Raw genomic sequence first — 13,450 nt, 5'->3', positions numbered from 1 at the left:
CTGAGTGGGCTTTCTTGCAACCCTGCCGATGGCCTCTGTGCTCTCTCTCTTATCTGGGAGAACCGGGTTTGATTCCCCACTCCTCACTTGCAGCTGCTGGAATGGCCTTGGGGTCAGCCAGAGCTCCCAGATAAGGAGAGCCAGTTTGGTGTAGTGGTTAAGTGTGTGGACTCTTATCTGGGAGAACCGGGTTTGATTCCCCACTCCTCCACTTGCACCTGCTAGCATGGCCTTGGGTCAGCCATAGCTCTGGCAGAGGTTGTCCTTGAAAGGGCAGCTGCTGTGCCAGCCCTCTCCAGCCCCACCCACCTCACAGGGTGTCTGTTGTGGGGGAGGAAGGTAAAGCAGATTGTGAGCCGCTCTGAGACTCTTCGGAGTGGAGGGCGGGATATAAATCCAATATCTTCTTCTTCTTCTGCTCTCAGCACATTCACAGAGATCCTGGAAGAAGATATTGGATTTATATCCCGCCCTATACTCTGAATCTCAGTGTGGTGACAATCTCCTCTGCCTCCCTACCACAACAGACACCCTGTAAGGTGGGTGGGTGGGGCTGAGAGGGCTCTCACAGCAGCTGCCCTTTCAAGGACAAGCTCTGTGATAACTATGGCTGACCCAAGGCCATTCCAGCAGGTGCAAGTGGACGAGTGGGGAATCAAACCCGGTTCTCCCAGATAAGAGAGCTCCGGCTGACCTAAGACTATTCCAGCAGGTGCAGGTGGAGGAGTGGGGAATCCAACCCGGTTCTCCAGATAAAAGAGCTCTGGCTGACCCAAGGCCATTCCAGCAGGTGCTAGTGGAGGAGTGCGGAATCAAACCCGGTTCTCCCAGATAAGAGAGCTCAGGCTGACCCAAGGCCATTCAGCAGGAGCAAGTGGAGGAGTGGGGAATCAAACCCGGTTCTCCCAGATAAGAGAGCTCTGGCTGACCCCAAGGCCATTCCAGCAGCTGCAAGTGAGGAGTGGGGAATCAAACCCGGTTTCTCCCAGATAAGAGAGCTCTAGCTGACCCAAGGCCACTCCAGCAGCTGCAAGTGGAAGAGTGGGAATCAAACCCGGTTCTCCCAGATAAGAGAGCTATGGCTGACCCAAGGCCATTCCAGCAGCTGCAAGTGGAGGAGTGGGGAATTAAACCCGGTTCTCCCAGATAAGAGAGCTCAGGCTGACCCAAGGCCATTCCAGCAGGTGCAAGTGGAGGAATGGGGAATCAAACCCGGTTCTCCCAGATAAGAGAGCTCGGGCTAACCCAAGGCCATTCCAGCAGCTGCAAGTGGAGGAGTGGGAATCAAACCCGGTTCTCCCAGATAAGAGAGCTCTGGCTGACCCCAAGGCCATTCCAGCAGCTGCAAGTGGAGGAGTGGGGAATCAAACCCGGTTCTCCCAGATCAGAGTCCGCACACTTAAGAACTACACCAAACTGAAAGTGACTCAGACCTCTGCTAAAAAAAAAAAGGGGGCTCTGCAACCTCACCCTCCTCTCTGTGTCTCCCTGGGCAGAAGGAGTAAGGACTATTTCATACTCTCAGGCTTCTGGAGGGGCAACCACTGCATAAAAGCTAAGAGTGGGTGGCTGGAACACTCTGCAACATATGAACATATGAAGCTGCCTTATACTGAATCAGACTCCCCTCAGTCCATCAAAGTCAGCATTGTCTGCTCAGACTGGCAGCGGCTTTCCAGGGTCTCCAGCTGAGGTTTTTCACACCTATTGCCTGGGCCCTTTTAGTTGGAGATGCCAGGGATTGAACCTGGGACCTTCTGCTTACCAAGCAGATGCTCTCCACTGGAGCTTGGAGACACTGAGCTTGGAGTTACCCCCGCCTCTTAGCGCAGGGCCATCTTGACTGCGATACTGGCAACCCACCGATCTCTGCTTGATTGTAACGCAAAGAGAAGGGACGGAGGCAGCATCTGCCAGCGATTAGGAAATCCTCCGGCTGAGCAGGGGGAACCTGGCCAGCACCCTACTTCCCCCTCCGCCCAAGGCCCCCTTTTCCATTTCCACATCTGCAGCACCTTCACGCCTCCGCCACCGAGTTGCCGCCAAACCACCCTGCCCTCTTCCCAGATGCAGATGCCGCCCGCAGAGCGCAGGAGGCCAGGCCTTGGAGGCAACCCCAGTGCTGCGGAGATACCTTTCGTCGAAGCTGCTGCTGGGGGAGGCCGAGGGGCTGGACTGGGCCAGTTCTGTCACGTCGGAGATAATCGGGCCAGAGTTGGCGGAGGAGTCGGGGGGAATACAGGTTCGTGCCACCGTAAGCTGGGGAGGAGGCCTGCAAGGTGAGAACGGAGCGACTGGTAAGAGTCTTTTCCTGCAGTGAGGACCGAACAGCCCTGAGGCCCTCCCAGGCTGCCCTGCTGGCCCAGCAGTTGCTTGCCTCCCACCCAGCTCCAAGACAAGCAGTTCCTGAGCAAAGGCCCCCAGGACTCCAGCTCCAGAAGCAGCCCAGCCTGCCCGGAGTAGGCCCCTCCCTCCCGGACCGACCACGGCACTCACGGAGTAGGGGGATGGGCTGTGGACACGCTCCAGCGAGTACTGGCGGCTGTACTTGGGCATGGAATGTGCCGAGCCGCTGTCGTTCAGCATCAAGGGACTGGAGGGGAAGCAGAGAGCCGTGAGGCCGGAGAGAAGGCAAGCAACATCTCTTTGCTGACAGAGGAGGAGGACAGCGACAGCTTCTTTTTGAGCATGGGGGACCACTGCTAAACACACACACGCATGCATCCACTCTGCAATGGGGGGTGAGCATCTTCTCATCCCTAAAGGTTCTCAGCCAGGCTTTCTGTGCCATTTGGCCACAAGGGCAGCAGTGCCTGCGAGTTAACCCGCAAGGAGAGCTTGCCCCAGTGGTTTTGTTGGGCATTACTGCCCCAGACATAGTAACATAAGAGAAGCCCTGTTGGATCAGGCCAATGGCCCCTCCAGCCCAACACTCTGGGTCACACAGTGGCCAAAAAAGCCAGGTGCCATCAGGAGGTCTACCTGTGGGGTCAGACTCCAGAAGCCCTCCCCGTTGCCCCCCAAGCACCAAGCAAGGCAGAGCATCATATAGTAGGGAGAACCCTGGGAAACCTCTCGTTTCTCAGCAACACAGCAGACCAGCTTGTCCACCTTGCACAGGAGATGCTTCGGGAAGCATCCTGCCCGGCACGTCCCCACACAGCCACACGGAGAGGTTCTCTGGGCCAAGAGGAGAAGCAAAGCCTTGCTGGAGCAGGGCCCAGAGACACACCCAGAGCCCCACTTACATCTTCCTCTTCACCCCAAGGATGCGATTCGACTGCACCAGCGAAATCAAGAACTGGATTAGCTGCGGGAAGGGAGGAAAAACCAGTAAGCCTCCAGCCGCTACTCAAACAGCAGGAGGATTCCTGTGCCCTCCTGTTCCTCTGACAGTCTCCGGGTCCCCACAGGAGATGCCAGCAGTGTGCCCATTAGATGGCGCAGCAGGGAAGTCGGAGGCCCAGGGAAAAGCCTATGGCCCCCCCGTCCCTTCTGCCTGCAGGCCGCCCACCGCAGCTGCGAAGGAGGCCCCGCTTACCTTATTGACCACCTTCTGCTGCTGGGCATGCTTCTGCCGCAAGCTGGCCACCTCCCGCCACAGGGCCTCGTTCTCGCTGCAGGAAAGAGGCAGAAAGGCCATCAGAGCAGCAGCCGGCAGGCAGCCCCTCCAGGCAACCAGGGCTGCAGCAGCAGCAACGTCCCCTCTAAGCTGCAGAACCGGGGGAGCTAAAATTCCACTTTGTGAGCTGCTGCACCAATTAGTTTGCTTTGGAGCCATTTTTCCTGAGCTAAGACAAAAACGTGCGAGCAGGAGGCTAAAAAACCATGAGCTAGCTCACGCTAACTCATCTTAGAAGGAACACTGGCAGCAAGCCACGCCCCCCCCCCCCCCCCCCCAAAACCAGGCAGCAGAACGGGACAACGACCCCATGGCCTGTTTAGGAGCCTGGACCCCTCGGAGGGCATGGAAATAATTTCCTTTAGCCAGGGCTGTTTGGGTAGAAAAAAGCCCAGCAGGAACTCATTTGCATAGCAGGCCACACACCCCTGGTGTCACCATTGTTTCATTCAGGGCTTTTTGGGTAAAAACAACAAGGGAGCAAGCCTTCTCAACAATGGCCCCCCCGATGGTGGAATCAACTCCCAGAGGAGGTGCGAGCCCTGTGGGACCTGAATCAGTTTTGCAGGGCTTGCAAAACCACCCTCTTTCAGCTCGCTTTTAAGATAGAACCCGGCTAAATCGACTTCCAGCCATCTCATATGTGTCTGTGAATTGTAGCACCTTAATTACTAACACATAACAGCTGTTTTATCTAATTTTAACTTAATTTATAAATGTAATTTAATTGTATTTTAATCTGTTTTATTGTTTTGATTGTATTCTATTGAAACCATGCTTGTACCATGTCTGTGAGCCGCCCTGAGCCTGCCTTTGGCAGGGGAGGGCAGGATATAAAAATAAATGTATTATTATTTAAAAAGCCCCCAACACGAACCTATTTGCATATTAGGCCACACCCCCTGACACCAAGTCAGCCGGAACTGCGTTCCTGCTCAAAAAAAGCCCTGCCTTTAGCTAAGGAGCCACAGACCCTTCAAAAGGATCTGTAGAGACAACACCCACCAAGAGGGCTACCTGGCCTGCAAAAAGACAGGATTCTGCCCTTTACCTTGCGCCAGCAAATAAGACAGAAACTTTCAGGGCGCTAATGACCTTTTAATGAAAAAGGGAAATAACCTCTTCATTAGCAAGATTATAAGAAATTGAAACGAGTACAGATTAACCTTCTAAGTACTGGAAAACCACATACAAGGAAAATAAGATCCAATGGTTCTCGAACATAATTGAATATATGAGATCTAAATTAAGTCAGAGTTCAAATAATTCTCTCTGAATGCTCGTGAAAGCTCTGGAAGCCCAGAACACACACCTCGCCCGCACCCTTTGCAGAGTCAACCCCTCCCTTTTCCCTATGAAGGCTTCGGGAGGTCAAGAGCAAAACGCACAAGACTTGGAAGTGAGTCCCCCAAGAAAGCCCCCCCCCAAGACCCCTGGAGGGACCAGGTGTTCATCAAGAAGTCAGCCCTGCAAAGCAGGGCAGCTGTGGCCAAACTGAGCCAAGATAGCCGGGTTTAGAGTGAATCCCCCAAACTCAAGAAATACCACAGGAGTATAATTCATGGGATTAATTAAAAGAAATGCGGGAAAGTGTACAAATACGGAAATAGTGCAAAGAAGGGAAGATGATGATATTGGATTTATATCCCACCCTCCACTCTGAATCTCTCAGTCTCAGAGTGGCTCTCAATCTCCTTTCCCTTCCTCCCCCACAACAGACCCCCTGTGAGGTGGGTGGGGCTGAGAGGGCTCTCACAGCAGCTGCCCTTTCAAGGACAGAGTCTCAGAGCGGCTCACAATCTCCTTTCCCTTCCTCCCCCACAACAGACACCCTGTGAGGTGGGTGGGGCTGAGAGGGCTCTCACAGCAGCTGCCCTTTCAAGGACAACCTCTGCCAGAGCTCTGGCTGCCCCAAGGCCATTCCAGCAGCTGCGAGTGGAGGAGCTGGGATAACAAAACAACAAAAGTAAACCACGATCCTGGGATACTTCTTCAGGCTTTAGTCCTCTTGCCCAGAGGGAAGTCACAGAGTCCAAACTCCAAGGAGCAGAAGTTCTGGCTGTACAAGGCCCAGCCTGCAGTCAAAAATGGCGGCCAGAGGGAAGGAAGGCCTCTGCTAGAAACGAATGGTCTTGCTTTCAGCCGGACTGCCTGCAGCTGGCTTGATCCTGCCTGGCCAATCCAGCGTGTTGCTAAGACACGCGACCACCTATCTCTGCAGCTGAGCAGCCTTCCCAGGCCCAGGGTTCCTTGCGCTAACAAGGCGGAATGTGAGTGCGAAACTCCCTCCTGGCCTCTGGCCTTGAAGCTCCCCGGCCCACGATCTCGCCTGCGCCTGCGCCTGACTCCGTCCCCTCTCCTCTCATCCCTCCTCTCTATCTCTGAAACCGCAAGTCATCCTGACATTAATTCCCCAGAGAGAAGAGCTTCAGTAGCTCAACTGAGTCCCAAAGCCTGAACCTAAATCCAAAAGGCCAAGAAACGGCTAGAGAGGGACAGTTTCTTGAGCGACACTCCTTCTGCAGAAGCCTCGTTCACGGGCTTCATTTATGTTGCAAGCCGTTTGAGCTCCATAAGGAAGAACTGTGGCCGACCGATGTTTGAAATGAGTACACAAACTCTCTGCCTTTTGTAGATAACGATGACAGTCACTAGCCTTGGATAAACCATTACGGCTGCATCGTGTGATGATTCTGTAGGTACGTGATCCGTTCTCAAGATGATTTTATGAGAACATACATAGGTGACTTTATTTACTTACATTATATCCTGCCTCTTTTCCTGACAGCGTTCCCCCTCCCTATTATCCTGTGAAGTCCTCGAGGCTGAGCATGTGTGACTAGCCCAAGGGTACCCAACAGGCTTTCATGGAAGAAGTGGGGATTTGAACCTCTAACCAATACATCCCGCTGGCCCTAAGATATATCTGATAATGAAGAAGAAATTGGATTTATATCCCGCCCTCCACTCCGAAGAGTCTCAGAGCGGCTCACAATCTGCTTTACCTTCCTCCCCCACAACAGACACCCTGTGAGGTAGATGAAGATATTGGATTTATATCCCGCCCTCCACTCCGAAGAGTCTCAGAGCGGCTCACAATCTCCTTTCCCTTCCTCCCCCACAACAGACACCCTGTGAGGTAGATGACGATATTGGATTTATATCCCGCCCTCCACTCCGAAGAGTCTCAGAGCGGCTCACAATCTCCTTTCCCTTCCTCCCCCACAACAGACACCCTGTGAGGTAGATGACGATATTGGATTTATATCCCGCCCTCCACTCCGAAGAGTCTCAGAGCGGCTCACAATCTGCTTTACCTTCCTCCCCCAGAACAGACACCCTGTGAGGTAGATGAAGACATTGGATTTATATCCCGCCCTCCACTCCGAAGAGTCTCAGAGCGGCTCACAATCTCCTTTCCCTTCCTCCCCCACAACAGACACCCTGTGAGGTGGGTGGGGCTGAGAGGGCTCTCACAGCAGCTGCCCTTTCAAGGACAACCTCTGTCAGAGCTATGGCTGTCCCAAGGCCATTCCAGCATGTGCAAGTGGAGGAGTGGGGAATCAAACCCGGTTCTCCCAGATAAGAGTCCACACACTTAACCACTACACCAAACTGGCTCTCTCTCATGAGCTAATGCTCATTAGCCGCACAACAAGATTTTTTAAGTCGTATTGAGTGCCTACTGATAGTTCAAAGGCAACGATTCTACTTCTCGCTGGTTGTCAAGGATAAAAGAGATCCTGCACTTTTCCTGGCTGGCTGGCGAGCTTCTCTACAAAGGTTAAGAAATGTCCATCAGAATATATAGAAGTTCAAGCTAAGTGCCAGGAAGGGCTTCCTAAGGGGAAGCCCCTGGTGATGCAGCTGCTGCAACAGACAGACGTTCTTCTAAAGAAGCCGGGCAGGGAGCAAGCAGAGATGCTGCAGGAGGAGGGGAGGGGAGGGGTGGAGGCCTATATCCTTGGCATTGGCCTCGTGCTGCCCCCACTTCCTCCCCCCTCAAGTTGCCTGGCCTGTTCACACAGCACCGGCTCACACCCTGCTGCCTCTCCTTTCCCTACCTGCAAGTCCTCACTGCCCAGGGGGTCAAACACCACGTTCAGAGCGCTGCGGGGAAACAGCAGAGGTCTGAAACAATCCAAGAGGGGCCCTGAGAAGAGAAGGGTGACGCAAGGAAAGGCTGGGGCAACTGGCTTCAGCCTCTCTTGGAGAAATCAGACATGGAGGGCAGCTTCCTTGCAGGCCCCAGGGAACTTTTGGCTTCAAAGACCGAGATAAGAGGCCAGTCAGAGAATCTTCAGCGCAGGTCTTTCCTGAGAGAGAGGGCGGGAAAGAGGCAGGCTTGCTGGCCTCCCTTGAGGGCTGCTTTTGGGAGGACGGAAAGGAAGGCTGAGCCAACCTCGAGCCAGCTACCTGAAAACCCAGCTTCCGCTGGGGATCAAACTCAGGTCGTGAGCAGAGTTTAGGACTACAGTACTGCAGCTTTAACACTCTGCACCATGGGGCTCTTTCTGACTCTGGGGTGACGTTGCTTTCACGTCAAACTTTTGATGGGGTGGTTTGCCATTGCCTTTCCCAGTCCTCTATGCTTTCCCCCCAGCAAGCTGGGGACTCCTTTGACCGACCTCAGAAGGATGGAAGGCTGAGTCAGTCTCGAGCCAGCTACCTGAAAACCCAGCTTCCGCTGGGGATCGAACTCAGGTCGCGAGCAGAATTTAGGACTACAGTACTGCAGCTTTAACACTCTGCACCATGGGGCTCTTAAAGGTAAAGGTAAAGGTAGTCCCCTGTGCAAGCACCAGTTGTTTCCAACTCTGTGGTGACATTGCTTTCACAACGTTTTCATGGCAGACTTTTTATGGGGTGGTTTGCCATTGCCTTCCCCAGTCATCTACACTTTCCCCGCAGCAAGCTGGGTACTCATTTGACTGACCTCGGAAGGATGGAAGGCTGAGTCAACCACAAGCCGGCTACCTGAAAACCCAGCTTCCACCAGGGATCGAACTCAGGTTGTGAGCAGAGCTTAAGACTGCAGTACTGCGGCTTTAACACTCTGCGCCACGGGGCTCTTGGAAGGGACCTGCTTATCGCCATGGGCTCAGGAAGGGTGCTTTTGACCAGCAAGGCTGCAGGAGGGGAGATGGAGCGCATGTTCTGCTTCACGCTGGGCTTGTCCCAGTGGCTTTTCGAGACTCTGAATCTTTCCTCCTGCCTGACGCTAAGTGGCCAAAGGAAGAATGGCAAGTCTTGGAAATGCAGCTTGGTCAGCCACCATGGGGGGGGGGGGGAGGGAGGAAGGCAGATGCTGACCTGGTTCTGTCTCACCAGGCTCCTGGCGGGCAATCAGCACCCAGCTGCAGCAACTGGCAGCTCCGGAAAGAAGGCGAGGAGCCAGCCTTAGATTGTCGGCAGATTGGGGGGCTTCTCTATTGCTCTCTCTTCCTAACCGGTATTCTTTACACAAAATGGAAGCATCGACCATTTAGAATTCATGCCACTGGGCGTTAAACCAATCAGTGCGCTGAGGGCACGGGATCCACGGGAGCACCCAAAAACCGCCTTCGGTCCCTTTCTCTGCTTGGTGAGCAAAGCAGGTTCACAGAGGAACTTCCAGGAGGCCCTAATGGGACCACAAAGGACACTTCATTCATAAGACTGATACTCCACTCACGTTCCTTGAAACCACATCTGCTGCTAAATCAACTAAACCCACAACTAGCAATCTGCAACAAAACCAGAATATCTCTGATTACATAAAACCACTGAATGTTTTTCTAAATAAGTTTTAACAGGAACTCTTGTGTGGTCGGTCAACAAACAGGCAAGTCTCTGAAAAACAGGCCAGCCATTTGCTAGGTCAGCCCACTGGAACAGCCAGGTTCAGAGGAGGTTTACCACTGAAAAAGAAGAGGGCTGTTGCTTTCCAGTCTAGCAAAAGTTTCTGGTCTGGCCCATTGGAAAGCACTGCATCTGAAGCACTGTTCTTCTTATGTACTAAAATCATCTTCTGGAAGCCTTTGGCCACTGCTGGCAGGCTTTCTCAGTGAGGGAATCATAAAACACGGGTGGCCATCCTGGAAAAGACCCCGCTTCTCACCCAGGCTCACCTCAAACTGCAACTCACTTTTTAGGGTTTAAATGAACTGCTAGATCAGGGGTGGCCAACCTGCAGCTTGGGAGTCAGGTGTGGCTCTTTCACACATATTGTGTGGCTCGCGACGCCCCCACCATCTTGTTGGCTGGCTTGGAAAAGGCGCTGTCTCTTTAAATTACTTCTCCAAGCCAACGCAGCCAATGAGGGGGGCTTGGAGAATGCATTTAAAGTTAAAGTTGCTTTCTTTTCACCTGTCCCTCCTATTTCTCCCATCTATTTGCTTTCCTTCCTTGCAGCTCTCAAACATCTGATGTTCATGTCTTGTGGCTCTCAAACATCTGATGCGTATTCTGTGTGGCTCTTATGTTAAGCAAGTCTGGCCACTCCTGTGCTAGGTCCATGCTGTGCTGAATGCTGCAGGTCTGTTCCAGTAGCGAAGGCCCTTTTCTCTGAGGAAGACGCCCTCCTCACAAGCATCTTGCATGGGGAGAAGGCTACTAGCCCCTGACCAGAGCACCTCTGTGAGTGAAACTGAGCCATGAGGTTTTGGGGAGGGGCGGTGGCTCAGTGGAAGAGCATCTGCTTGGTAAGCAGAAGGTCCCAGGTTCAATCCCTGGCATCTCCAACTCAAAAGGGTCCAGGCAAATAGGTGTGAAAAACCTCAGCTTGAGACCCTGGAGAGCCGCTGCCGGTCTGAGGAGACAAGACTGACTTTGATGGACCGAGGGTCTGATTCAGTAGAAGGCAGCTTCATAGGTTCATATGTCCAGCCCACGCTTTTAAAGTCCTGCTGTTTCAATTTCATTGGATGTAAACAGTTAATGGTATAATATTTAAATGTTTTTGTGATCCTTTTAACCACGCTGCGGTGGGGTGCTTCAAACATCAGTACGAGCAAGCGCGAGCACACCGTCATAGAGAGGAGGGGGGTGGAATTGTTTTCTGTGGCCCCAGAAGGTAGGACTAGAACCAATGAGTTGAAATTAAATCCAAAGAGTTTCCGGCTTGACATTAGGAAGAACTTCCTGACTGTGAGAGCGGTTCCTCAGTGGAACAGGCTTCCTTGAGAGGTGATGGGCTCTCCTTCCTTTTTAAGCAGAGGCTAGATGGCCATCTGACAGTGATGAAGATCCTGTGAATTTAGGGGGAGGTATCTGTGGGTTTCCTGCATTGGGTGGGGGGCTGGACTAGATGACCCTGGAGGTCCCTTCCATATGATTCCATGACAGGTTCCCCAGTGGAACAGGCTTCCTCAGGTCGTGGGCGCTCTTTCCTTTTTAAGCAGAGGCTAGATGGCCATCTGACAGTGATGAAGATCCTGTGAATTTAGGGGGAGGTATTTGTGGGTTTCCTGCATTGTGCAGGGGACTGGACTAGATGACCCTGGAGGTCCCTTCCAACTCTAGGATTCTATGATTCTTAGGGCAAAACCTTTTTAAAGAAGGAAGACAAAAAAGCCTGCTGTTGGATGGTGCTTCGGTGGCTGCAGGAAATCCACCACACAGCTGCAGCTGACAGCGCGAACACAGAGAGAGCGCGCGTTGCAAGCTGTGGGCTCTTGCAGCTGCCTCTGGCTGGCTGCTGTGGTTGAGCAGGCCCAGCCGGCCTCCATGAATGCCTGTCAGGGCTCCCCCCGCAAATTACATGGCAGGCTGACTTTGCAAGGAAGGCATGTGGCGTGGGGGGGGAGGGGCCGGGAGGGCGGGTGAGTTTTAAGAGAGGCAGGTGGGGAGAGGGCTGGAGTTTATGTCGTTCTATAAAACACTGGCTAAATAAAATGCTCCTAAGATCTTTTCATAAGCTCTGAAATGAAACCTTTGAAGCGGGTCCTTATAAACTCTTCACCACCATTTAACTGCCCTATAAAAGAGTGTGCGAAAGAAAGTCTTTGAGGCAGGGCCCTCCGCCCACTCCAGAGCTGCTGCTGCTTAACTCTTTGCCAGCTGCCTTGGACAGACACCACCCCCCCCCTCCCATTGTTCTTCTCTTAAAACTCAGGTGAAGTTGCCTGGTCCTGGGTCAGACCCCCCCCCCCCCGCGTCCATCAAAGTCAGTCTTGTCTACTCAGACTGGCTGCAGCTCTCCCTGCTCTCATCAGGCAAAGGTCTTTCCATCACCTCCCTCCTGGTCCCTTTAACTGGAGGTTGAACCTTCTGTACTCAAAGCAGAGGCTCTGCCACTGAGCCATGGCCTCACAGGTCCCCAAACCTTCAGATTACATGAACAGACCCCGCCCCCCACACATCTGAGTAGAACAGCTGAGGGAGACTAAGCAGGGGAAGTGTCTTCTGCTGGCTGCAAGAGACCTGATGGGGGCCAGGCTATCTTGGGTCATGCTTGTACGTGGGCTCCCTTCCTTTTGCAAGTCTGGGCCCAGAACTCCTCCAGTAAGCCCCACTGGCTTCCAAGCACCGCACAGAACCCAGAGGCCTCTGGGGTTTTCTAGAGCCACCCTGGGAGAGAAAAACTAAAGGATGCCCGTGTGCATTTGAGCTCCTGCTCCATTCTCGATGCTGAAGAAAACCGTTGGTTCACCCCCCTCCAGATGGCAGAGTTTTCTGCTCTCCACCCTTTACACCTTTATCCTCCCCCACGGCCCTGAGGACCTTCCTGGCATTTGCTCCTCTGTTTCTGGCTGAGGCTTTTGCTAGCTCAAAGCCCAACAACAAGGCATCGCCAGCCATCCTGACGGTCTTGAGAAGCCTGCCAGTTTTTGCCAGAGGTGAGCTACGGGAAAAGGGAAACCCCAGCCTTTCCCACAAAAGAGAATGTTTATACTTATCGAGAGGGGAAATGCCCAAGAACGCACAAAAGGTTCCTGGGGAGAGAGAGAGAGTACCACAGTCTGCTTTGGGGAAGGACCTGGACGAGGACGTGTCATCCTTGGCCAAGCCCAACTTCAAATAAGGCCACGAGGCATGAACTGACAACGCCCACAGGTCCCAAAACCTTCAGACCATATGAACAGACCCCCCCCCCCCCCGTCTGAGTAGAGGGAGACTAAGCAGGGGAGGTGTCTTCTGCTGGCTGCAAGAGGAGACCTGATGGGGCCCACAGAGCAAAGCCCCACAGGGTCAGCACAAGAGAGCAGCTTGGTCCAATGCCCACACTCAACACCTACCCAGCTGGCCTCAGGAGAGGCTCTCTGTGTTGGGCACTTGTCACTGCCCCCCCCCCCCCCACAACCCCTGCGGCCATCTCCCAGAACAGAAAGGGGCCTCCTGCACACTGCAGCTGGTGCAATTCTGCTTGCATCGTTCAAGCCCGTGTTGCTGTGCGTGAAGGGCAGCCCCCTCTTCCACAGTCAGTGGAAGGGGGAGACCACCATGGTACTTGATAGACTGACCGCTGCAGGGATGAGGCTGACCACACAGCCTGAATGGACACTTCGGTTTTGGCGGCCGCTGCCCTGGCAGACAGGCCCGCAACAAAGGCTGAGTCCAGTGGGCACCTTTAAGACCAACCGTTTTATTCAAGGTGTGAGCTTTTGTGTGCACACACGCTTCTTCAGATACAGTTAAATGGAAATGACCAGTCCATACGTAGAGCTAGAGGATAAGCAGGAGATTAGCACACAGCATAATGAAGATGATTAACAGATTTAAGGACCCAACGGGAATAACAAATTTAGTTTCCGTGGTAAACATTTGTCCGGGTTTAATTCAGGGGCGGGGGGAGACACAGTGAAGCAAATAAGTGCAGAAAAGGGCAACTGGAATGATTGAAGGGCT

General features: G+C 53.2%; 1 protein-coding gene across 1 annotated transcript in view; it reads right to left on the bottom strand.

The window, feature by feature from the left end:
• Nucleotides 1-13,450, bottom strand: part of HSF1 (heat shock transcription factor 1) — a 63,556-nt gene that overhangs the window by 10,341 nt on the left and 39,765 nt on the right. Inside the window, 5 exon segments of the mRNA XM_060243141.1 lie at nt 2,135-2,232; nt 2,234-2,272; nt 2,497-2,593; nt 3,249-3,310; nt 3,542-3,617. Of these exon segments, the coding sequence (XP_060099124.1) occupies nt 2,135-2,232; nt 2,234-2,272; nt 2,497-2,593; nt 3,249-3,310; nt 3,542-3,617 (372 nt within the window).

This window comes from Heteronotia binoei, chromosome 7, assembly GCF_032191835.1.
Source record: "Heteronotia binoei isolate CCM8104 ecotype False Entrance Well chromosome 7, APGP_CSIRO_Hbin_v1, whole genome shotgun sequence".
In the NCBI taxonomy this organism is placed as follows: domain Eukaryota; kingdom Metazoa; phylum Chordata; class Lepidosauria; order Squamata; family Gekkonidae; genus Heteronotia; species Heteronotia binoei.
This window is presented reverse-complemented; position numbering and strand designations above follow the sequence as displayed.